Source organism: Apteryx mantelli, chromosome 32 (genome assembly GCF_036417845.1).
Source record: "Apteryx mantelli isolate bAptMan1 chromosome 32, bAptMan1.hap1, whole genome shotgun sequence".
Taxonomy (NCBI): domain Eukaryota; kingdom Metazoa; phylum Chordata; class Aves; order Apterygiformes; family Apterygidae; genus Apteryx; species Apteryx mantelli.
This window is the reverse complement of record NC_090009.1, coordinates 654,429-679,104: the sequence shown is the minus strand read 5'-3', so window position 1 is coordinate 679,104 and position 24,676 is coordinate 654,429. Positions and strand designations below refer to the sequence as shown.

At 63.7% G+C, this 24,676-nt stretch overlaps 2 protein-coding genes across 2 annotated transcripts; one reads left to right on the top strand and one right to left on the bottom strand.

Moving 5' to 3' along the window:
- Positions 1 to 122: 122 nt before the first annotated feature.
- MRPS18B (mitochondrial ribosomal protein S18B) lies at positions 123 to 2,370 on the bottom strand. Its single transcript, XM_067313896.1, has 7 exons — positions 2,146 to 2,370; positions 1,227 to 1,353; positions 1,011 to 1,108; positions 823 to 891; positions 661 to 730; positions 517 to 576; positions 123 to 417 (listed from the first exon to the last, which is right to left on the bottom strand). Exons 1-7 carry the CDS (start codon positions 2,233 to 2,235, stop codon positions 203 to 205), a joined length of 729 nt encoding a protein of 242 aa, XP_067169997.1. The 5' UTR covers positions 2,236 to 2,370; the 3' UTR covers positions 123 to 202.
- A 3,257-nt stretch (positions 2,371 to 5,627) lies between these two features.
- PPP1R10 (protein phosphatase 1 regulatory subunit 10) lies at positions 5,628 to 23,945 on the top strand. Its single transcript, XM_067313889.1, is given in 24 exon segments — positions 5,628 to 5,697; positions 8,424 to 8,488; positions 8,490 to 8,542; positions 8,647 to 8,724; positions 8,848 to 8,968; positions 8,970 to 8,984; positions 9,081 to 9,132; positions 9,546 to 9,623; positions 9,716 to 9,886; positions 10,106 to 10,208; positions 10,325 to 10,434; positions 10,553 to 10,653; positions 10,778 to 10,925; positions 11,034 to 11,189; positions 11,276 to 11,522; positions 13,359 to 13,404; positions 13,406 to 13,435; positions 13,662 to 13,811; positions 13,843 to 13,863; positions 14,097 to 14,208; positions 19,299 to 19,400; positions 19,495 to 19,791; positions 19,843 to 19,938; positions 23,593 to 23,945. Coding segments are annotated over 23 exon segments (2,451 nt in total). The 5' UTR covers positions 5,628 to 5,697; positions 8,424 to 8,434; the 3' UTR covers positions 23,703 to 23,945.
- The last annotated feature ends 731 nt before the right edge of the window (positions 23,946 to 24,676 follow it).

Below are 24,676 nucleotides of genomic sequence, written 5' to 3'. Positions count from 1 at the left end.
CTCCTTCCACCCCTAAAGTTGGCCACGGTGGCCATTTTGGCTTCACAGCGGCCATTTTGCCTGCGCGGCGGCCATTCCGGGGGCCCCAGTTTCCCCTCCCTGAGACAGGACAAGCAACGAGCTGAATCGCCAGGCCGGCACCCGCTTTATTCCCCCGCCCCGGGGCGGGGGGTTTCGGGGAGGGAGGCGGGGGGTGGCGCGGCTAGGCCGGGGGCCCGTCCTCCTTGAGGTAGGCCTTGTAGATGCGGCGGAGGCGGGCGACGGCGGCGGCGGGGGGCTGGTGCCAGTCGTACCAGGGGTACCAGGAAGCCCCGCGGAGCAGCTCGGGCGCCGGCGGCGTCTTGCTCACCGCCGGGTGCCGGGTGCCGTAGTCGTCCCGCGGCGCCTCCACGTAGGGCACCTGCAGCCACAGCAGCCCTAGCGGGGTGGGGGGGGGAGAAAAGGGGGTGGTGAGGGGGGGGGCGCCGGGGCACCCGCGGGAGCCAGCCGGCCGGTTGCCGCCCCTCCGCCCCTCACCGTGGTCTCGCGCCTTCTCGATGGCTTTCGTCAGGAGCTTGTGCTGCTTCATGCAGACGCCTGGAAGGAAGGAGGGGACGGGTGAGAGCGGCGGCCATGGCACCCTGGTGGCACCCCGGCAGCACCCAAGGGTGCCGGCCTCACCTGTGGTAATCGTGGGGTGGTAGACGACGCCCGAGTGGGGGCAGATGAACTGGTCCAGGAGCTTCACGTTCTGCGGGGGAGGAAGAGGAGGAGGAAGAGGTGAGCGGGGCGGCGAAGGCTCGCCCGCCTCCTTCCCTCTTCTCCCCCTCTCCCAAAACTCACCCGGAAATCCAGGAAGAGGTTACGGTCGCGGCAGATGGGGCAGGGGTTTCCCACCGACTTGCCCTTGCGCTGGGGCAAGAGAGACAGCGTGAGGTTTGGCCCCCTCCCCCCTCCTCTTCCTCCGCAGCACCCGGCGCCCCCCCCCCACCCCACCCCGTTCCGCACCCTTGGGTGCCGGCGCCGCTCACCAAACAGGTCTTGCGCGTCTTCTGGGGCGGCACGGAGCCTTTGTGGTTGCGGCGGTAGCCGAACCAGACGGGTTTGTCGCCGTACGTGGCCTGGTACTCTGCGGGGGAGAGCGGGCTGCTGCGGCGCGGGGGGGCCCAGGAGTTCGGGCAGCCTGCCCCGCCCCCGCTTTAACCCAATTTCGCTTTAATTTAAGGATACCCCCCCCCCGGCGGTACCTTCCGTCTCCAGGTACTCCCAGGGCTTGTCCTTGTAGCGCGCGGCGGCGTCGAACGCCGGCGGCTCCGCGGGGACGTCGGGCGCCGCCTCGGTGCTGCGGGGTCGGGCCAAGGCGCCGGGGGCGACCTGAGGAGGACGACAGGCGGTCACAGGCGGTCACAGGCGGCAGCGGGAGGCCCCCGAGGCGGCTGACGCCGGGGTGAGTCGGCGGCGTCCCCCCCCCCCCCCACTTCCGCGACGTGGGGCCGCACCCCGGAGCCGGGCGCGTTCCTGAGGGGCGACGTGGCGCCAGGGGCGCGGGCGAGTTCCCGGAAAAGCCGGATACAGCCGAGGCGGGGTGACAGCGGATACAGCCGGGGTGGGGTGACATTGTGGGCGCTGGGGGCGAGGCTGCACTTAGGCCCTTCTCCGGGAGACGCGGGCTTGGGGACACAGATTTGGGGACAGAGGCACCGAAAGGGGGGACGGGAGTGACATCATGACCGGTCGACCCCAAGTGATGTCACCGGAGTAGATACAGCGCCGTCGCGGTGACATCACCCTGAGGGATGTCGCCGCAGCAGGCTGACAGCGCACCACAAGGAACAGCGCACAGTGAGGCCTTAAGTAACACTGGTATCACCACAACCATTATAATGACGTCATAGCAGTGACATCACCACATAAAACACCATGACATTACACTGAATTCCCCCCCGAAGCTGAGCACAGCCAGTGACGTCACACCAAATGACCCCCCCCCCAACAGAGTGACATCACGGCAGCGAGGCGGCCGCCGTGACGTCACCGAGCGCGCCTCTCCCCCCCCCCGCAGCGTGACATCACCACAGCACGTGGGGAGCGCGCGGACGCCACGAGCGCAGCCCCGAGGGCCCGGCGAGCCCCGGTGCCCCCCTCCGCGGGTCTCCCCCGCCTCACCTGGGCCCACAGCGGTCGCCGGGCCCGCACCGGGCCGCGCAGGCCGCCCGCCGCCCACCGCAGCAGCGCCACGCTCCTGGCCAGCGCCATCTTGCCGCTCGGCCGCGCAGGCGCAGACCCCGCCCTGCGGCGGGCGGGGCCCGGGGGCCGCCATCTTGCCGTACGGAAAGGTCAAAGCACACGCGTGCCTTCTTTTTTCGAAACAGCCCACCCTTTTTCTTTTTTTTTTTTTTAAGCCGCTTCCCCCCCCGTAAACCTCCCCGCAGGCCTCGAGGCGATCAGCGGCCAAAACCGGGGCGCTGCGGCGGGAAGCCGCAGGGCGCCTGCGCGAAACGGGCGTTACCCCCCCTTCCCCCCTCCCTCCCGCGCCCCCGCGCAGGCGCAGTCGGCGCCTCTCCCGAATAAAAACTGCGCCACACTGCGAAGGACAATAGCGGGCGGCGGCCGCGCCTGCGCAGTGTGGCGGGGAGGCGGGGGGCGGCGGGTGGTGGTGGCGGCAACAGCGCAGGCGCAGTGGGCGGGAAGGTCGCGCGGCGACTCCTCAAGGGCGGCGGCGGCCGCCGCTTGGGAGGGGGGAAGAGCGCGGCGACAAAATGGCCGCCGCGGCGCATGCGCAGTGCGGCGGCAGCTAACTGCGTCACAACCTTCCCCGCTTTTAAAAACGCTTTTCCGCGGCGGTGGAGCCCTCGGTGGCCGCCGGCGGGTGGCGGCGGTGCCCTCCGGTAACTTTTTTTAATTTCTTTTGGGTTTTTTTGTTTGTTTTTTTTTGGTGGCGTCCGCGGGGCGCGCGGCGCGCGGGGGGGGGCGGGGCGGTTCGGGGGGGGAAGGAAGGGCGGGGCCGGGTATAAAAGGCGCCGCCCGTTCGGCCCGCCGCCATTCTGGGGTCTGGTTAGAGGTGAGTACTGAGCTCCCGGGAGCGGCAGCGGGGGCCCCGGCGGGGCGGGGGGGCGGCGGGGCAGCGGCGGCGGGGCTCTCCGCCCCCCGCCCCGGGCTCTGGAGGGCCCCGGTTATGACTCCCTTTACGGCCAGTGTCCCCGCTCCCCAAGGAAATGGCGTCCCCCCCCCTTAAACCCACGCGGGGGGGGGAGGGTGGACCCCAACGCCCTCATTTTGCCTTAACAACTGAGCAAAACCTTTTAAAACGCCCCAAAATCCCTTTTACAAACGCTCAAAGGACGACTTTCCCCGTGTTTTTTTTCTCCCCACCCCACCCTTTCGATTTAATTTTTTCAAACCAATCCGGGGATGAAAAATGCTAATTATTTCGTGTCTTTCTTCTTTGTTTTTTTATTTTATTTTATTTTATTTATTGTGCCCCCTCCCCTCCTTCCTTTCCCCGATCCAGGTTTGGTTGGTCTTGAGAGACGGCGTCGCATTTGCCACGAGAAAAAGCCAGGGGACAAATTCCCCCCTCCCCCTCGGTGCCTTGGAAGACCCAAAAAAAAAAAAGCAGCCACCATATTTTCGACCGTCCTTGGGAAGCCGTTTCAAACTCCTTTGTGACCTGAAGGAAACTGCCACTTAAACATACCCCAAAAAACAACCAAACAAAAATCCTACCTAGCATCAACCTACCCTGATCTTTTTTTTTCTTTTTTTTTAAAAAAAAACTAAGCAACTTTTTTTTCGTTTCTTTATATCTCGACAAACCACCCAAAATACCAAAAAGAGAAAAACAAACCTGAAAAAAGTTGCTGTATTTTTTTAAAGCCATGACCAAAAACAAAGCAATTATTTTTTTTCTTTAATACACCACTTATGCCAAAATCCAAACCTTGAAGCGCTGTCGACGAGAAAAATAATTGGATAGTAAGTGTTGAATTTGCAACCAACTGACCAAAAAAAAAAAACAACCAACCCAGAAAAAAAGCCCTCCTTTGTGCCAAAGAGAAATAATGGGTGGAAGAGGCCAAAACTGTGTGCTTGAGAAGGAAGTAGGCTTTGTTGCAGGTGGTTAACCCTTAAAACGGGGGGCGTTTGGCAAAGAAAATACGCGTAGTTTAAAGGAGCACGACGGGCTCTTAGTTAACTCCATCGTTCTCCGGGCACGCGCAGGGTTAATGAGCTCCCATGCAAAAGATGGCGGCGACGGAGCCACGAAGCGTCGCCGCTTTGTTTTTTGCGTGGGAGACGAAAATGGTAACGAAAATTGTAACGAAAATGAGCAATCTGTACATAAAGATTGCAGGGTAAGGCTGGAGGCAGCGAGGGCAGCGGGGCTCGGCGGTGGCAGGGCAGCGCGGGGTCGGCTTAAAAAGTAGCCTCGGGAAAAAGGGAAAAAAAAGGGTCAGATCCTGTTAATTTTAAATTGCGGTGGCGATGTTGAAAGATTTTTGTGATTTATTATATTTCCCCCCCCCCAGTTTTGCAACCCCCAGGGCCACTTAAGTAATGTTTTGTGCGGATCTGTGCCGTAGCCGGGCTGGGGAAGGGGGGAAACGAGGCTCGTTTCTTTTTTTCCTCTCTAACCGGGGTAGCAATCTTGTGATAAAGATTGCTGGTGTAAGCATAGAATAGCTTTAAAAATTGTGGTTTTTTGAAAAATTAAGAGTTGGCTTTAAAAAAAAAAGGAAAACACTCCTAGGAGGCAGTTTACTAGCGTAACTCAGGCTCCAGGGCAGCGAAATGTGCTTTAAAATGCGGCCGCAGCTCGGCCTCTCCCCCTTCCCTCCAAAATGGCGAAGCCGCTCGTCCGCTCTTTGTTCGCCGGGCGGCGCTGGTGTTGGTTTCTTTGCCTTTCCTTTCTTTCTTTTTTTCCTCCTGTTTTTCCTTCTTTTTTTTTAATTCTGCAGGTTGTTCCCCCCCCTTTTTTTTTTTCCCCTTCTCTTTTAAACCCCTTTCGTGCGCCCGGGGGTGGTGGTGAGGAAAAGAGGGGGGGAGACGGGAAGGAATTGGGGCTCGGGAAGGAGGGAAGGTGGGGGGGGGGGAGCCACAGCGTTAGGGGGCTCGGAGGGGGAAGATTCCTCGGCGAATCTTCCGACTCCGGCTACCGCCAGCGGATTTAATGATTCTTTTCCTCTATTTTGTTTGTTTTTTGTTTTTTTTTTTGTTTTTTTTTCCCGTTTAAGTAGGTCTAGTTTCGTGGGCCGCAGGTTAGCGGGGCGCCACGGAGCGCGCGTGCGTGTGCGCGGACGAGCGTGGCGGGGGGCCGTCTCGCCGGACCCGCGTCCTCTTAATAGCTCCGAAAGCCGGTTTTATTTGTGCTCCCCCCCCCCCCTTCCAACCCCGAAACCTTTTCCCTTTTTGCTGCTTAAAATGGCGCCGGGAGGCCTCTTCCTCCTCCTCCTCCTCTTCCTCGCCGCGCGCCACCCGGGCGGTGATGCAACCCGCTGCCACCAAACCCCTCCCACCGCGCGGCGGCCGGCGCTTGGGCCGAGGGCCCCCCCTTCCCCTCCCTATCCCTTCCCTCCCCCCCTTCCAGACATCCCCCCCCTTCCCGAAATCCCTCCGCCGCTCTAACCGACCCCCCCCACCCCCTTCCCGCCTTCTTCGTCCGCAGGAACCTCGGTACAAACATGTAGAAGCGCAAAGTAGGATCCTGTGGGCCGCCAGGTTGCTCTTTTTTTTTTTTAATTATTATTATTTAATTTTCTTTTATAGGTTGCGCCAACTTTTCCCCCCCCCAAAACGGAGCCTTTTTTTTTTTTTCCCACCCCCCCTTTCTCTCCCGGCCGTGGGTTTCTCTCCGGCTTTGTGCTCGCGGCGAAGCGGTTTGCGTTTCCCCCCCCCCCCCACCCTCCGCGGCGGCGGCGGCTTCTTCCTCGCGAGCGCTTAACGTAACCTGTGATTTGTCGTGACATCTTCCGCCCTCCGCACACCCCCCCCGAGAGCGTTTTATCGGGCAGGGGAAGAGGGGCGAGTGTCGCCTCGAATTAATTTGCCCGCCTTCCGCAGCGCGTAGCTCCCGTTCGGTGAGCGGTAGGAAAAAAACAGGGAAGCCCAAACGGCAAAAGGGAGGGCGAGAGCCGCAGTTGCACCCGGTAAGCAAAACCTTTCTGGTCTTCATTGCATTTCACAACCGTCATTTCTGTGCCGGACCGCTTTGCTTAACGTATATTTATCTATAATTATTCTTTCCCATTCTTTTTTTTCAATATTATTAATTTTTTTTTAACTGTTCTCTGCCGTTTGTCGACTCCGTGCAGTGCCGTCTCCCGATGCATGCGGAGGCCCGCGAGGAGGTTTGAGTTGATTTAAAGAGCTTGCCAAATCCGTTCAGGCGCTAAAAAACGGGGGACAGTCCGGAGAGGGCTTTGGTTGCAAGTAGAGCAAACTTTATTATTATTAATTTAATTATTATTACTATTCCCCCCCCCCCAAGTTTTTCCTAAACGATCCGCGGCGGAGCTGCACGCGCGGGACGAGCGAGCTTTCTCCTTCCCTTTAGGCCGCCGAGGCCCCCGTGTCCAGTGGTAGCGTTTCCCCGAAGGCCGAATTCGGGCCCGTGGTGGGGGGGAAATGTGTGTTTTTTTGGGGGAGAAACGGCAAAATAGCTTTGGGGGGGGGGGGTAGGACGAGGTAAGTCCCGCTGAGAGGCGGGCCGGGGGCCCGTTTCGGGCTCGGGGGGGGCCGCCTGGGCGCCCCGATTGGCCGACGCCAGGGCCCCCAACTGCCTCCCCGGCCTCGGTCGGGGAGAAAAGGCTCAAAATCGGCACAAAAACCAGGCATTTTTCCCTCCCCAAAACTGGCGCGTTTTTGGGGAGGGAAGAGCCGGGCCCTGGTGACGGGGGATTTGTCCCCTCTGGAGTCGCCTCGCTGCCCTTTCGGGGCCCTTTTTTTTGGGCCCCGAAACAGTAGTTTAAACGGCTTTTTTCCCGAGCCGCCGGCGGCCTCAGGCGTTGTCGGTCGCCTCCGCGCCTTTCCCCCCCTTCCGCTGCCCGCGCAGAAAACGAAACAAAAAGCCCCCAAAACGGCTTTGGTTCAGGAAAAAGCGCTAAATCCACACGGGGAAAGGCCGCGGCCTCCAGGGACGCCTGGGGCCCATCTGCCTGGCGGGGGGTGGGGGGGGAGGGCTGCACCCGGCGTCAGCACCTGCCTTCAACCTTTTTTATACCATTAATAAGATTGTAAAGTGTAAAACGGTGTTAAATTTTACCCAAAATCGGGTTTTTTAAGTGCTGCTCCACCCCACTCAGGGGGTAAATAGTTTTTGGGGGGCTCCCGGGCGGCGAATTAACCTGCCTTCTTGTGTCTTTGCAGAGGCGGCCGGCCGCGATGTCGGCGCGCTGGGAAGCGCCCGAGGGCCTCCGCCGCCCCTCTCCTCCCGCGGCCGCCTCGTTTTTTGGCCCGTTTAGGGCGGTTTTGATACCAAATCGCCGCCGCCTCGGCGCGAGGGCGGAAAACCGTTGGCGGGAGCTTGCTGCGGCCCCGGCGCCAGCTCCGCTTTCGCACCTTTTTTAAACCCAAAAAGAGCCCCTCGCTCGGGCCCGCTTTGTCCCCACCCCGGGCGCCGGTTTTTGCCCCTTTTTTAACCCAAAAACGGCTCCTTGCTCGGGCCGCTTTGTCCCACCCGGGAGGCCCCTTGGCCTCCGTTTTGGGCCTTTTCTCCGCCGACTTCGCGCGCGCCGGAGCCCCGTTTCGAGCCCTCGCTGGGTTTCCCGGCGCGGGCAAGGCGGCCCCGTGGGCCGCGTTTCGGCCCGGCTTCGTTGTCCGACGGCGGCCTAACGGGGGCTTAATTAGCAGAGAGGACGGCTCGTTCGTTAGCAGTGTTTTAACGATGGATCGGGGGGTGGGGTGGCAGCTCCTTAACACCCGCCGGACGGAGATGCGTCGGAACGGGCACCGTTCGGCGCCCTTCGCCTCGCCGCGGACTTCCCCTCCGGTCCCGCGGCCTCGTTAAGCTCGGACCGTTAATTACCCCGGTTTTTACGAAGCCGAAACCCAGCCTCGCGCCACGGAGGGGGGGGAGGAAAAAAAAGCGCCGCCGTCGTCGTCCTTTTGGAATCTGTTGGAGAAACTCCTTGATTTTGGGGCCTGGCTCCGTGTGTCCCCCCTTTGTCCCCCTGGAAATAAAGTGGAGCTGAAACCCGCTGTCCGAATCCGTTGGCTTTTGCGCGCGCGCGCACGTGCGGCGTCTCCTAAAATTAAAAACACGGATTTGGGGTCGGGCGGCCGGCGGTTTTCGGGGCTGGGGGGGGGCGTCAGCACCCGCCCTCGCTTCCACCCCGGGGTTTTGGCGCCTCCGCTCCGTCCTCCGCGCGGCCGCGCGGGGCTCCGATTCGGCGCTTCCGTCCTTCTGGCCGTTCCCTAACTCCCGCTTTTCCTCCTGTTCCCCGCAGGCCGCCCTGCCATGGGCTCGGGCCCCATCGACCCCAAGGAGCTCCTCAAGGGCTTGGACTGCTTCCCTGGGCCGCGATGGCGAGGTCAAGAACGCCGAGGGCATCACCAAGATCTTCAAGTGAGCGCCGGGGCCGCTCCCCCCGCTTCCCGCTGCCGCTTCCCGCCGCTTCCTCACGCCGCTTTTCCCTCTTTTTTTTTAATTTCCTCGCAGCTTGATGAAAGGACCTCGCAGAAGATGGTGAGTCGCTGCATCTACCTGAACATCCTGCTGCAGACGCGGGCGCAGGACGTGCTGGCCAAGTAAGCGCGTGTGTGTGCGTGCGCGTAGGGGGGGGGTCGGGCGAGCTCTAACGAGGGCCCTCGTTAGCCCCGGCGGCGTTTTTGGGGGCGTTTTTTCCCTTTTTTCACCCGTTTTCTTCGCAGGTTCATCCGCGTCGGCGGCTACAAGCTGCTGAACACGTGGCTCACGGGCTCCAAGGCCGCCAACAACGTGCCCTTCCTGCAGCAGATCCTGCTCACCCTGCAGCACCTGCCGCTCACCGTCGGACCACCTCAAGCAGGTGAGCGCCTTCCCTCCCTCGCCCCCTTCCTCCTCCTCCTCCTCCTCCTCCTCGTCCCCCCCCCGCTAAAACCCCCCCCGCGATCTCTTTTTTCAGAACAACACTGCCAAGCTGGTGAAGCAGCTCAGCAAATCGAGCGATGACGAAGGTGAGTGGCCGCCCCGGTTCCTTCCCCCTTTTGCCCCCCCCGGCTTCTCTCCCCCCCTTTTGCCCCCCCGGTTTCTCTCCCCCCCCCTTTTGCCCCCCCCCCGGTTTCTCTCCCCCCCCTTTTGCCCCCCCCCCGGTTTCTCTCCCCCCCCTTTTGCCCCCCCCCCCGGTTTCTCTCCCCCCCCTTTTGCCCCCCCCCCCGGTTTCTCTCCCCCCCTTTTGCCCCCCCCCGGTTTCTCTCCCCCCCTTTTGCCCCCCCCTGGTTTCTCTCCCCCCCCTTTTGCCCCCCCGGTTTTCTCTCCCCCCCTTTTGCCCCCCCCGGTTTCTCTCCCCCCCCTTTTGCCCCCCCGGTTTCTCTCCCCCCCCCCCGGTTTTGCCCCCCGCTGACTGTTCTGCCCCTTTTGCCCCCCGCAGAGCTCCGGCGTCTCGCCTCCATCCTCGTCAGCGACTGGATGGGCGTCATCCGCTCGCAGAGCAGCGCCCAGCCGGCAGGTGAGGCCCCCGCCGCCCCCCCCCCCCCGAAACCCCCCCTCCCCGGGCCCCTCGCGCCCCTCCCTCACCCCCCTTCCCGCTTTTCCCACCAGAACGAGACAAAAAGAAGCGGAAAGAAGAAAACAAAAGCAAAACGCCCGCCCAGGAGAAACCCCAGGAGGCGAAAGCGGAAGCCAAAGCCGAGGAGATGCCGGAGAAGAAGCGGGAGAAGCCCAAATCCCTGCGCACCACGGCTCCTAGCCACGCCAAGTTCCGCTCCACCGGTGAGCGCCGCCGCCACCGGATTGGGAAAAGAGGGTGGAAACACATATTCAGGGATCTTTCAGGATCTTTTTTAGGGATTTCGGGGGGTTTTTTTTGGCCGCCGCCAAGGCTTCAATCGCGGGATGCTCCCGAGGGCGTCGCGGACGCCCCAAATTGGGGTCGTTTATCCCTTTTCCGCTGCTTTTTTCCTCACCGTTTCCCCCCTGTTTTCGTGGCAGGCCTGGAGATGGAGACGCCCTCGCTGGCGCCCGTCAAGAAAATGAACTCGGCCTCGACGACTGACAAATACAACCTGAAGCCGATGCCGATAAAGAGGCAGAAGTGAGCGCGGGGAAAAGGGGGGGGGGGGCTCGGATTCCCTTCGCCCGTTCCCGCCGGATTTCGGGGCGTCCCTCGCTCCCACCCCCCTCCGTTTAACCCCTTCCCGTTTCCCGCAGCGCTTCGGCCCTTTCCGGCGACAACCCGCCGGCGGAGAAGAAATACAAACCGCTCAACACCACTCCCAACGCCACCAAGGAGATCAAAGTGAAGATCATCCCCCCGCAGCGTGAGTGGCGCCGAGGGGGGAGGCCCGGACGCCTGGGCCCCTCGGAGAGGGAGTTGAGGGAGGGCGGGACAAAGGTCCCCGTTGGTTTTGGGGTGACCTCTCGCCTCCTCGCCCGCAGCCATGGAGGGTCTGGGCTTCCTCGACGCCCTCAACTCCGCTCCCATCCCCGGCATCAAGATCAAAAAGAAGAAGAAGGTTTTGTCTCCGACGGCGGCTAAGGTAAAAAAAAGCCTCCCCGGACGCCTGGGTCCCTTTTCCGGCGCTGAGGGAGGAGGGATGCGGGATTGGCGTCGCCCTTAACGAGCTCTTTAACGAGCTTTTCCTCTTCTTTTTTCATTTCCAGCCCAGTCCCTTCGAGGGGAAGCCGGCGCCCGAAGCCAGCGCTGCCAAACCTTCCTCACCGGAGCCGGCCACTGCCTCGGAACCCATGGAGACGGATCGGCCCGGCACGCCGGTGCCGGCCGTGGAGGTGCCGGAGCCCATGGAGACGGGTAAGCGGGCGATGACAACACCACGGTGGGGCTGAGCAGGAGGCGGCGTCCGCCGCTTCCTCGCGCTGAAGCTCCCCTTTTCCCTCCTCCTCCTCTTCCCGGCGGCAGCGTCGGCGGAGCAGGGCGCCGACGGCAAGGCGGCCGAGGGCTGCTCCGACGCCTCCCAGCTCACCAAGAAAGGCCGCAAGAGGAAGACGGTGAGTTGGCCGGAGGAGAGCAAGCTGCGCGAGTACTTCTACTTCGAGCTGGACGAGACGGAGCGAGGTGAGCAGCGCCGCCGCGGCTTCCCCTTCCTCTCCCTTCCTCCCTCCTCATCCTCGTTGTCTAACGCCGCCGCTGCCGCCCCGCAGTCAACGTGAACAAAATCAAGGATTTCGGCGAGGCGGCCAAGCGGGAGATGCTCATGGACCGGCACGCCTTCGAGACGGCGCGCCGCCTCAGCCACGACGCCATGGAGGAGAAGGTGCCCTGGGCCTACCCCAAGCTCCTCGAGCTGCCCGCGCCCCTCGTGCTGCCCGGCAGCGGCAGCCGCGAGCGCTTCACGCAGGCCGAGCGCGAGAAGGGCATCCTGCAGGAGCTCTTCCTCTCCAAGGAGAGGTGCGTGCCTCCGGAATCCCCCCCTCGACCTTCCCTCGTTAGCGCCCGCCGGAGGAAAAGGGCCGGGTGGATCCCTCTTCGGGAGGCAGAACCCCGCTGCGGCCCTCGGTTCTCCGGAGCCGCCCCTTCCCCCTGCCCTGTGCGCGGCCGCTCGGGCCTCGGTTCCTTGCGGAGCCCTTCGGAAGCGGCTCAGGAGCCGGATTGCCCCCCGGGGGATCTCTTGGGATTCCTGGGAGCAACTCGGGGATCCCTTTCTTTTTTTTGAGGGGGGGGTGGCTGCTGGAGCCCGGATCCCCTGGGATCTGCACGGATCCGCTTGGCGGGGGCCGTAGGAGGCTGCTAGAGCCCGGATCCCTTGGGATCCCTGCGGATCTGCCTGGCAGAGGCCAGGCAGGGGCTGTGGGAGGCTGCTGGAGCCCCTGGGATCCCCACGGATCCGCCCAGCAGGGGCTACACGGGTGCTGTGTGGGGCTCTGGGAGGTGGTCGAAGCCTGGATCCCTTGGGATCCCCATGGATCTGCCCAGTAGAGGCTACGCAGGGGCTGTAGGAGGCTGCTGGAGCCCAGATCCCCTGAGATCCCCCCGGATCCCCCCCCCATTAGAGTTTGGGCAGGGACCTTGTGGGACCATGGGAGGCTGCTGGAGCCCAGTTTCCTGGGGATTCGCCCCTGGGAGCTGGGGATCCTTGTGCCAAACGCTTAGTAGCAGCTATGGGATGTCCGTGGAACCCAGATCCCCAGGATCCCTCAGGACCTGGAGCCCGGTTCTTCCAGGATCCCTGCGGATCCCATACTGGAGGCTGAGCAGAGGCCGTGTGGGGCCCATGGGAGCCACCGTTTGGGGGGGGATTGGTGGATCCCTGTGGATCCTTGTGCCACAGGCTGGGCAGAAGCTGTGCAAGCTCAAGGGGAGGGGGGGCTGGAGGCCAGATCCCCAGGGATCCCCAAGGATCTGGGATCTGAGCAGGTTCCTGGAGCTGGGATCTGTGAGGATCTGCTGTCAGGGTCAGGCAGAGGCCGTGCATGGCCCACGGAGGCTGCTGGAAGCTGGATCCTTGGGGATCTGCTGTTGTGGGAGGCTGCTGGAGCCTGGCTCCCCTGGGATCACTGAGGGATCTGGAGCTATCGGAGATTTCTGGGATCTGGGTTCTCCAGGATCTCTGAGGATCTAGAGCCTGGGGGGAGGTTGCTGGGGCCTGGATCTCCTGGGGTTGCTGAGGAGCAAGAGCATGGAGGGAGATTGGAGACCAGATCCTTAGGGATTCCTGAGGATCTAGAGCCTGGAGAGAGATGGCTGGAGCCCAGATCCTGCAGGATCTGTGAGGATCTAGAGCCTGGGGGCAGGTTGCTGGTAGCCTGGATCCCCTAGGATCCATGAGGATCCAGAGCCCAAGGAAGGGGGGGAGGGTATTGCAGGTCTGGATCCCCCGGGAAGATTGCTGCGGATCCAGAGCTTGGGATATTGCTGGAGCCCGAGTCTGCTGGGATCTCTGAGGAACCGGTGCCCAGAGGGGGAGGTTGCCGGGGGCCTGGATCCCCTGGGGATCTTTGAGGATCTGATGGGAAGGTTGCCGGGGGCCTGGATCCCCTGGGATCCCTGAGGATCCAGAGCCTGGGGGAAGCCTCCGGAGTCCGGATCCCTAAGGATCCCTGTGGCTCCTGGTGCCGGAGGCCGGGCAGGGGCCAGTGGACAAACTCCCCCGTGTCCAGCTGGGGCAGAGCCCCCCCCCCCCTTGCCCAGCACCAGCTTCCCAGATCCCCCCCAGCTCCGGAGGGGATCCACCGGGAATCCACCTCCTGATCGGTCCCCGCAATGTTTCCCCCGGCGCCGCCGCAGGGTCCCGGAGAGCCCCCACGAGCCCGACCCGGAGTCGTACGAGCCGCTGCCCGCCCAAGCTGATCCCGCTGGACGAGGTAGGTCCTTCCCCCCCCCTTCTCCCCCCTTGGTTCCTCCCGATCCCGCTGGGATCCGGTGGGTCCCTCCTCCCCCCCCCCCTCCCGGTAGGGCAGAGCAGGGCCGCCACCGCCCCCCCCCCCCCCGGGTGGGGGGGGGGGGGGAGAAGGGGGACGCTCGGCGGCGGGGCGAGGGACCGAAACCGGTGTCACCGTCGTCGTCCCGTCCCCCCCCCCCCCCCTTCAGGACTGCTCCGCCGACGAGGCCGCTTATCCGGACGGATCCGAGGCCGGCGCCGCCTCGCCCTCGCCGGACGCCGGCGCCAAGCTGCCGCCGGTGCTGGCCAACCTCATGGGCAGCGTGGGGGCGGGCAAGGGTCCGCAGGGCCCCCCCCGCGCCCTCCGCCGCCGCCGCCCTCAACGTCCAGGAGATCCTCACCTCCATCATGGTAACGGCGGGACGGGACCGGACCGGACCGGGGCGGGCGGCGGGTCCCCCCTCTTCCCAAATCCCACCCCACCACCACCACCACCACCACCACGGTGCGGGTGGGCAGCAGGGGGGCTCCTCCCTTCCCCCAGCGTAGAGCCCGGATTCGGGGGTGCTAAGGGGTTGGGGGGAGCCCGACACGCGGTGCTGACCCTCCCTCCCTCTTCTCGGTGTCTTCTCCTCCCACCGCAGGGCGGCCCCAACAACCACAAGGCCGAGGAGCTCCTCAAGCAACCCGACTACTCGGACAAGATCAAGCACCTGCTGGGCAACCTGCAGGCCCAGCCGCCGGGGCCCTCCGGAGGTGAGCGGCGGCCTCGGGGCGGGGGGGGGGGGATCGGGGGCGCTTGGGGGCCCCTTTCGGGGGGCGGGGGGGGGGCTCCTCGGCTCGGGGTGCTTCCGGGTCTCGTCCGGAGGTGACGCCGGGGGGGCTCCTGGGCTCGGGGACGTGCTGCAGGAGCTTCTGGCCTTCACCCTAAGGTGACACATGGGTCCTCTCAGCTCAGGGATGCACTCTAGGTGCTTCTGGATCTCACCCTGAGGTGACATGGGGGTCTTCTGAGCTTGGGGACACACTCTAGGTACTTCTGGCCTTCATCCTGAGGTGACACAGGGGTCCTCTCAACTTGGGGATGTGCCCCAGGCACATCTGGCCTTCACCCTGAGATGACATGGGGGTCTTCTGAGCTTGGGGACACGCTCTAGGCGCTTCTGGCCTTCACCCTGAGGTGGCATGGGGGTCTTCTGAGCTTGGGGACACACTCTAGGTACTTCTGGCTTTCACCTTGAGGTGACACATGGCTTCTCTCAGCTCAGGGATGCACTCTAGGTGCTTCTGGATCTCACCCTGAGGCGACATGGGGGTCTTTTGAGCTTGGGGACACACTCTAGGCGCTTCTGGCCTTCACCCTGAGGTGATGTGGGGGTCTTCTGAGCTTGGGGACACACTCTAGGCACTTCTGGCCTTCAGCCTGAGGTGACATGGGGGTCTTCTGAGCTTGGGGACACGCTCTAGGCACTTCTGGCCTTCACCCTGAGGTGACATGGGGGTCTTCTGAGCTTGGGGACACACTCTAGGTGCTTCTGGCCTTCACTCTGAGGTGACACACAGGTTCTCTCAGCTTGGGGACGTGCCCCAGGCACATCTGGCCTTCACCCTGAGATGACATGGGGGTCTTCTGAGCTTGGGGACACGCTCTAGGCGCTTCTGGCCTTCACCCTGAGGTGGCATGGGGGTCTTCTGAGCTTGGGGACACACTCTAGGTACTTCTGGCCTTCATCTTGAGGTGACACATGGGTTCTCTCAGCTCAGGGATGCACTCTAGGTGTTTCTGGATCTCACCCTGAGGTGACATGGGGGTCTTCTGAGCTTGGGGACACACTCTAGGGACTTCTGGCCTTCACCCTGAGGTGACACGGGGGTCCTCTCAGCTCAGGGATGCACTCTAGGTGCTCCTGACCCTCACTCTGAGGTGATGCGTGGGTCTCCTTGGCTCAGGAACATGCACTGGGTGCTTCTGGCCCTCACCCCAAGGTGACACCGGGGTTTTCTTGGCTCAGGGACGCATTTGGGGTGCTTCTGACCCTCACTCTGAGGTGATGGGTGGGTCTCCTTGGCTCGGGGACATGCTGCGGGAGCTTCTGGCCTTCACCTTGAGGTGACATGGGGGTCCTCTCAGCTCGGGGACACACTCTAGACACTTCTGGATCTCACCCTGAGGTGACACCAGGGTCTCCTTGGCTCAGAAACATGTGTTGGGTGCTCCTGACCCTCACTCTGAGGTGATGTGTGGGTCTCCTTGGCTCAGGGACGTGCTCCAGGTGTTTCTGGCCCTCACCCTGAGGTGGCACAGGGGTCCTCTCAGCTCGGGGACACACTCTAGGTGCTCCTGACCCTCGCTCTGAGGGGATGTGTGGGTCTCCTTGGCTCAGGGATCTGCTCCAGGCATTTCTGTCCCTCACCCTGAGGTGACACAGGAGTCCTCTCAGCTTGGGGACACAGTCTGGCTGCTTCTGGATCTCACCCTGAGGTGACACTGTGGTCTCCTTGGCTCAGGGATGTGTGCTGCGCACTTCTGGCCATCACCCTGAGGTGACACAGGGGTCCTCTCAGCTCAGGTGTGCACTCAAGGTGCTTCTGGTCTTCACCCTGAGGTGACATGGGGCTCTCCTCAGCTTAGGGACACACTCTAGATGCTTCTGGATCTCACCCTGCGGTGACACCGGGGTCTCCTTGGTTCAGGGACACATTCTGGGTCCTTCTGACCTTCACCCTGAGGTGACACGGGGGTCCCCTCAGCTTGGGGACATGCTCAAGGCACTTCTGGCCCTCATCCTGTGGTGACACGGGGGTCTCTTTGGCTCGGGGACACGTACTAGGCATTTCTGGCCCTCGCCCCGAGGTGGCACTGGGGTCTCCTTGGCTCGGGGATGCATTCGGGGTGCTTCTGGCCCTCACCCTGAGGTGACATGTGGGTCTCCTTGGCTCAGGGACACACTCTGGGTCCTTCTGGCCCTCACCCCGAGGTGACATGGGGGTCCTCTCAGCTCAGGGACACACTGTAGGTGCTTCTGTCCCTCTTCCTGAGGTGACACTGGGAGTCTTCTCGGTTCAGGGACACACTCTGGGTCCTTCTGGCCTTCACTCTGAGGTGACACGGGGGTCCTCTGAGCTTGGGGACATGCTGAAAATACTTCTGGCCTTCATCCTGAGGTGATGTGGGTGTCCTTTCAGCTTGGGGACACGCATTAGGCATTTCTGGCCCTCACCCTAAGGTGACATGAGGGTCCTTATAGCTTGGGGACACGTTTCAAGCACTGCCAAGGACCGTGTCGCCTCTGCCTCGGGGTGACACCGGTGTCCCCTCAGCTTGGGGGTGCGCTCAAGGTGCTTCTGGCCTTCACCCAAAGGTGATGTGTGGGTCTCCTCGGCTCGGGGATGCGCTCCAGGCACTTCTGTCCCTTGCCCCAAGGTGGCGTAGGGGTCCCCTCAGCTTGGGGACATGCTCCAGGAGCTTCTGTTCTTCACCCTGAGGTGGCACAGGGGTCCCCTTGGCCTGAGGACGTGCTCTAGGCGCTGCTGGGGGACCGTGTCCCCTGCCCTGGCGTCACCGAGTGTCCCCACAGCTTGGGGATGCACTAAGGGCACTGCCAGACATGTCATCACCCGTTTTGGGGACACACGAGTGTCCCTTTAGCTGTCGGATGTGCTCCAGGACACCCACAGGAACGGTGTCCCCTGTCCCGGGGGGACATTGGGTGTCACCCAGGCTTGGAGTCACCTCCGGGGCAGCTCCAGGCCCCGTCCCCTGCCCTGGTGGGACAGGGGTGTCCCCTAGTCTTGGGGACATCTGCCGGGACAGTGCCAGGAGCCTGTCCTCTGCTTCAGGGTGGCCTTAGAGGGGACATCAGTGTCTTCAGAGCTCAAGGACATCTCATGGGGCTCTTGTCCCCGGTCCTGGTGGGACGTGGGTGTCCCCTGGGCGCTCCGGGGCAGCGCCAGGAGCTCATCCCCCATTTTGAGGTTGGTCCAGGGGGGACATGGGGGTCCTCAGCGCTCAGGGATGTGTCACGGGGACCTTGTCCCCTGCCCTGGTGGGACGTGGGTGTCCTCTGGGTGCTCCAAGGCAGTGCCAGGAGCCCATCCGCCATTTTGGGGTGGGCTCAAGGGGGATGTGGGTGTCCTCAGCTATTGGGGACACATGGAGACTTTGTCCCCTGCCATGGTGGGACACGGGTGTCCCCTGGGCTCAGGGACGTCCTCTGGGACAGCATGAGGAGCTCGTCCCCCATTTTGGGGTGGGCCTTGGGGGGACGTGGGTGTCCTCAGCTATTGGGGGACACATCGTGGAGACCTTGTGCTCAGTCCTGGTGGGAAATTGGTGTCCCCTAGGTGCTCCAGGGCAGTGCCAGGAGCTCATCCACCATTTTGGGGTTGACTCGGGGGACGTGGGTGTCCTCAGCTCTTGAGGACACATCATGGAGACCTTGTCCCTAGTCCTGGTGGGACACAGGCGTCCCCTGGGTGCTCCAAGGCAGTGCCAGGAGCTTATTCACCATTTTGGGGTTGACTTGGAGGGGACGTGGGTGTCTTCTCCATGACGTGTCCCCAAGAGCTGACCTTGTCCCCTGCTGCGGTGGTACATGGGTGTCTCCTGGGCTCAGGGATGTCCTCTGGGACAGCGTGAGGAGCTCGTCCTCCATTTTGGGGTGGGCTCAGGGGGGACGTGAGTGTCCTCGGTGCTTGGGGATGTGTCACGAGGACCTTGTTCCCTGCCCTGGTAGGACACAGGTGTCCCCTGGGTGCTCTAGGGCAGCGCTGGGAGCTCATCCACCATTTTGGGCTTGACTCGGAGGGGACGTGGGTGTCCCCAGATATTGGGGAGACATCATGGAGACCTTGTCCTCAGTCCTGGTGGGACACGGGTGTCCCCTGGGTGCTCTAGGGCAGCGCTGGGAGCTTGTCCTCCATTTTGAGGTGGGCTCAGGGGAGACACAGGGCTCCTCAGCTCTTGAGGACATGTCATGGAGACCTTGTCCTCAGCCCTGGTGGGACACTGGTGTCCCCGGGATGCTCCAGGGCAGCACCGGGAGCTCATCCACCATTTTGGGGTTGACTTAGAGGGGACGTGGGTGTCCTTGGCTCTTGGGGACATACCATGGAGACCTTGTCCCTAGTCCTGGTGGGACATGGGTGTCTCCTGGGTTCAGGGACATTCTTTGGGACAGCATGAGGAGCTTGTTCTCCATTTTGGGTTGTGCTCAGGGGAGACACGGGGCTCCTCAGCTCTTGAGGACACGTCATGGAGACCTTGTCCTCAGCCCTGGTGGGACATTGGTGTCCCCGGGATGCTCCAGGGCAGCACCGGGAGCTCATCCACCATTTTGGGGTTGACTTAGAGGGGACGTGGGGCTCCTCGGCTCCTGGGGGCACATCATGGAGACCTTGTCCCTAGTCCTGGTGGGACACGGGTGTTCCCTGGGCTCAGGGACATCCTCTGGGACAGCGTGAGGAGCTCGTCCTCCATTTTGGGGTTGACTTAGAGGGGACGTGGGTGTCCTTGGCTCTTGGGGACATACCATGGAGACCTTGTCCCTAGTCCTGGTGGGACATGGGTGTCTCCTGGGTTCAGGGACATTCTTTGGGACAGCATGAGGAGCTTGTTCTCCATTTTGGGTTGTGCTCAGGGGAGACACGGGGCTCCTCAGCTCTTGAGGACACGTCATGGAGACCTTGTCCTCAGCTTTGGTGGGACACTGGGGTCCCCAGGATGCTCCAGGGCAGCGCTGGGAGCTCGTCCACCATTTTAGGGTGGGCTTAAGGGAGACATGGGGCTCCTCATCCCTGTGTCCCCCCCCTTGACACCCCCCTTCTCTCCTTCTCTCCCCCTACAGTGCCCCATGGACTGCTGGGCCCCGGCCCCATGGCCAACGGCTTCCCGCCCGGCCCCAAGGGCATGCAGCACTTCCCGCCCGGGGGCCCGGGCCCCATGCCGGGTAAGTGCCACCGGCACGGTGACACCGCGGCGGGGAGGGGGACACGAGCGGCGGACACCCTTCCTCACCCTCCTCCTTCTCCTTCCTCCCGCAGGACCCCACGGAGGAGGCGGCGGAGGACCGGGCCTGCCGCCGGGGCCGGGCATGCCGGGGGGCCCGCGGCTTTTGGGGCCTCCCCCGCCCCAACGCGGAGACTTTTGGGAGCCGCCCGACGGCGGCCTGCGGGGCAGCCCCCACGGCGGCGGTGGCGGCGGCGGCGGCGGCGGGGGCATGCGCGGGGGGCCCGGCGCGCCCTTCCATCGCGCCCGGGGCCGCGGCGGCGGCGGCGGCGAGCCCCCTTTCCGGGGCCGCGGCGGGGGGCGCAACGGGGGCCCCCCCGGCGGAGGAGGAGGCGGCGGCGGCGGCAACCGGGGCGGGGCCCCTTCCGGCGGCCACGGAGGAGGCGGCGGCGGCGGCCACGGCGGGGGCCACGGCGGCGAGCACGGCAGAGGCCACCCCGGCGAACACCCCCGGGGCCACGGCGGAGGCCACGGAGGAGGTAAATGCGGGGGGGGCGCCGGCGCCGCCCTCGCGGGGGGGCTGCGGGGCGTGGCTCTGGGGCGGCCCCGCCCCCGCGTGGGAGGGGCCGGTGGGGGCCCCCTCCCCGCCCCCGCCTCCCCCCCCTTTCCTGCCCCGCTGGCGGGGACACGGACCCGCCGGCGAATCCCCCCAACACGCGCTGCAGCCCCTCGAGCCCCCCGGCCCTTGGGCCCGGGGCCCCGACTGGCGCCGGCCCCCCATGGGGCTCTGAGAGCGGGGGGGGCCGGGGCGCCCCCCCGTCCCACCTCCCCCCCCCCCCCCCCCCAAGCACCCCCTTCCGGCCCCGGCGGCGCCAGGGCGGCCGGGAGGTGCAGGCCGGCTCTGGAAGCGGCAGCGAGGCAAACCGGGAGGCTAGGGCAGCTCTGGAAGGGGCAGCAAGGCACACTGGGACATGTAGTCCGGCTCCAGCAGCTCTAGAACACGCAGCGGGGCATGCTGGGACATGTAGTCCAGCTCCAGCAGCTCTAGAACACGCAGCGGGGCATGCTGGGACATGTAGTCCGGCTCCAGCGGCTCTAGAACACGCAGCGGGGCATGCTGGGACATGTAGTCCAGCTCCAGCGGCTCTAGAACACGCAGCGGGGCATGCTGGGACATGTAGTCCAGCTCCAGCGGCTCTAGAACACGCAGTGGGGCATGCTGGGACATGTAGTCTGGCTCCAGCAGCTCTAGAACACGCAGCAGGGCATGCTGGGAGATGTAGTCCGGCTCCTGGTGGCTCCAGGATGGGCAGCAAGGCACACTGAGACATGTAGTCCAGCTCCTGGCAGCTCTAGAAGGGGCAGCAAGGCACACTGGGACATGTAGTCTGCCTCCAGTGGCTCTAGAACATGCCACAGGGCATGCTGGGAGATGTAGTCCAGCTCCTGGTGGCTCTAGAAGGGGCAGCAAAGCATGCTGGGAGATGTAGACTGAGTCCTGGTGGCTCTAGAACACACAGCAAGGCACACTGGGAGATGTAGTCCAGCTCCAGCAGCTCTGGAACACACAGCAAGGCATGCTGGGAGATGTAATTTGGCTCTAGCAGCTCTAGAAGGAGCAGCAAAGTATGCTGGGAGATGTAGTCCATCCGGCTCCAGCATCTCTAGAACACACAGCAGGGCATGCTGGGAGACATCCAGCTCTAGAAGGGGCACTGAGGCATGCTGGGAGATGTAGTTCAGCTCCTGGTGGCTCTGGGAGGCACAGCGAGGCATGCTGGGAGACATAGTCCAGCTCCAGAACACACAGCAAGGCATGCTGGGACATGTAGTCCGGCTCCAGCAGCTGTAGGATGCACAGCAGGGCATGCTGGGAGATGTAATCCTGCTCCAGCAGCTCCGGAACACACAGCAGGGCATGCTGGGAGACATCCAGCCCCAAACGGAGGGGGAACAAAGCACGCTGGGAGATCTGGCCCAGCTCCTGGTGGCTCTGGGATGAGCAGCAAGGCACACTGGGAGATGTAGTCTGGGTCTTGGTGGCTCTAGAACACACAGCAGGGCATGCTGGGGGATGTAGGCCAGCTCCAGCAGCTCTAGAAGGGGCAGCAGGGCATGCTGGGAGAGGTAGCCCAGCTCTAGGGTAGGTAGCAAGGCATGCTGGGAGCTGCTGTCCCCACATCCAGCAGCTCTAGGACAGACTGCAAGGCCTGCTGGGAGCTGTAGTCAGTCTCCAGACAGCTCTATGATGGGCTGCAAGGCATGCTGGGAGCTCTAACTAGCTCTAGATCAGGCAGCAAGGCATGCTGGGAGCTGTAGTCAGTCTCCAGACAGTTCTATGATGGGCTGCAAGGCATGCTGGGAGCTGTAGACCCACACATGGCAGCTCTAGGGCAGGCAGCAAAGGATGTTGGGAGCTGTAGACCTACACATGGCAGCTCTAGGGTGGGAACACAAGGCATGCAGGGAGCTGTAGACCCACACATGGCTCCAGAACAGGCAGCAAGGCATGCTGGGAGCCATAGGCCCATATGTGGCAGCTCTAGGGCAGGCAGCAAGGCATGCTGGGAGCCATAGCCCCACACATGGCAGCTCTAGGACAGGCAGCAAAGCATGCTGGGAGCCATAGCCCCACACATGGCAGCTCTAGGACAGGCAGCAAGGCATGCTGGGAGCCATAGACCCATGCATGGCAGCTCTAGGGCAGGCAGCAAGGCATGCTGGGAGCTGTAGACCCACATGTGGCAGCTCTAGGGCAGGCAGCAAAGGATGCTGGGAGCCATAGACCCACACATGGCAGCTCTAGGACAGGCAGCAAGGCATTCTGGGAGCTGTAGTCTACCTCCCTATCTCTAGGGCAAAACAGGGGGCAGAACAATGCATGCTGGGAGCCATAATTAGCATGTGGGTGGGCAGCAAGGCATGCTGGGAGCTGTAGTCCGGCCTAGGCTAGTGGGTCGCACTGGTCCTCCCAGGGGCTCTAGGATGGTGGCTTGGCACAAAGCATCATGGGAGGTGTAGCCCACCCCCCCACCTTAGGCTACAGGGGGCAGAGCAAAGCATCCTGGGAGCTGTAGTCCATGGGGGGGGTTAGGGGAGTGGCCCAGGGCATGCTGGGAGCTGTAGCCCAGCCCCCCCCCAATAGTAGCAGGGGGTACTCTGGTGCATGCTGGGAGCTGTAGTCCAGTGCCCTCCCCTTCCCAGCTCTGTGGTGGGGAGCACCCAGGTGCATGCTGGGAGTTGTAGTCCAACCCACCCACTTCTCCACCCCATGGCAGCAGGGGACATCCTCATGCATGCTGGGAGTTGTAGTCCAGTGGGGGGGGCCCCTCCCAGCTCTATGGTGCCTTGGGGTGCCCCAGTGCATGCTGGGAGTTGCAGTCCAGGGCCCCACACAGGTCTATGGTAGCGTGTGTGTTGAGGGGGGTGCACCCAGGTGCATGCTGGGAGCTGTAGTGCAGCCCCTCCCCAGCTGTATGTTAGTATGGGCCACCACAGTGCATGCTGGGAACTGCAGTCCAATCCCCCCAGCTCGATGGCATTTTGAGGCACTGCAGTGCATGCTGGGAGCTGTGGTTCAGTCCCATCCTCCCCCCCCCCCAGCTCTATGGCACCTTGGGGTACCCCAGTGCACAGTGGGAGTTACAGCCCAAGTTCCCTCCAACTCTATGGTAGCATGGGGCACCTCAGTGCATGCTGGGAGTTGTAGTGCAGCCCCCCCCCCAGCTCCACGGTACCTTGGGGTGCTGCAGTGCATGCTGGGAGTTGTTGTCCAGCCCCCCCCTAGCTCCACAATACCTTGGGGCACTGCAGTGCATGCTGGGAGTTGTAGTGCTCACAGGGGCAGAGGCTCCGGGCCCCGGGCAGGGGGCAGAGCAGGGCGTGCGGGGGGGGCTCCCCGCCGCCCCCCCCCTCCTGCCGCCCGCCCCCCCCGGGACCCGAACCCCCTTCCCTGCCCCACGGCCGCCGCCGCCGCTGCCCCCCAGCCCCGAGGCCGCCGCCGCCGCCCCGTGGGGTCCCCGTCCCCCCCCCCCCCCCAAACCCCGTCCCCGGGGCCGCCGCTGCCGCCGCCGCCACCGCCGCTGCCGCCGCCAGCGCCGCCGCTGCCGCCGCCGCCGCCGTGGGGCCGCCGCCGCCGCCGTGGGGCCGGGGCGCCGGCGCCTGACGCGCGCCCCCCCTTTTCTCTCACGCAGACATGTCGAACCGCCCCGTGTGCCGCCACTTCATGCTGAAAGGCAGCTGCAGGTACGAGAACAACTGTGCCTTCTACCATCCCGGCGTCAACGGGCCGCCGCTGCCGTAGCGCCCGCCGCCGCCTCCCCCCGCCCTTCCTCCCCCCCCTTCTTCTTCCTCCTCCTCCTCCTCCTCCTCCTCCTCCTCCTCCTCCCGGACCCGCGCCGCCGCCACTTATGGCTTCTGTGAGGCCTCGACGATGCCCCTGTTTTTTCCACCCCCCCCCCCCCAAAACTTCGCCCTCAAAACGGGCGCTAAAAGGCAAAATCACCCCCCCCCTTTTTTTTCCGAAGCCGGGGGGGGGGGGCGGCTCGTTAGCGGCCGCGGGGAAGGGGGGGGTGTGGGGGGGGCGGCTCGTTAGCCCCCCAATTCCCTCCCTCCCCCCATTTCCTCCTCCCCTTCCCCCCGCCGCCGGGCTCTGTTCTGTCTCCAGGTTTGCCGGCGGCAGACCAATCCCGAAGACCTTCCCGGCTCGGGGGATCCCAACGGAGCAACCGCTGCCCCCCCCCCCCCTTCATCCCCATCCCTCCTTTCCGGCCCCTTTTCCCTCCCCCCCCCCTTCCTCCGGGCTGCGTTGGGGGTAGCGCGGGCGGGTGTACGGAGACACACGCGCGCACACACACACACACACACACACGGGCGGCGCGCGGTGTGTGCGCCGTCGTCGCGGCGGTGGGGGGGGGGGGGGGCTGCGCCGCACCGCTTGTTTTCTGTGAAAACTTGGATTTCCGGGGGGCCGGGCCTGCGCCGGGGGGGCGTCCGGGCGCCCCCCGCCTCCCTTTTGTATATTTTGTACATTAGTAATAAACTGGTGGAAAAGAGACGGAGCAGCTAATTTAAAAGGTTGCCGTGTCGGTGCCGTCTGTCCGGGGTTTGGGTTGCGTTCACTCTGGAGCCTACTGGTGGCAGCGCGGCATTCAGGGGCTGCGATCGCCTCCCGGCTGCGCTGCTGCTTCACTCTGTGTGTGTGTGTGTGTGAGAGTTGTGCCACCACTGGTGGCCTCAGCATCCCTGCTTGCTGCGTTCACTCTGAAACCTACTGAG

Coding starts and splice junctions, on each gene's coding strand:
- MRPS18B (XM_067313896.1), bottom strand. CDS start 2,235: ATGGCGCTGGCCAGGAGCGTGGCGCTGCTGCGGTGGGCGGCGGGCGGC. Junction 1,109..1,226: donor GGAGTACCTGGAGACGGAAG/GTACCGCCGGGG, acceptor TCTCCCCCGCAG/AGTACCAGGCCACGTACGGC. Junction 418..516: donor CGAGAAGGCGCGAGACCACG/GTGAGGGGCGGA, acceptor CCACCCCGCTAG/GGCTGCTGTGGCTGCAGGTG.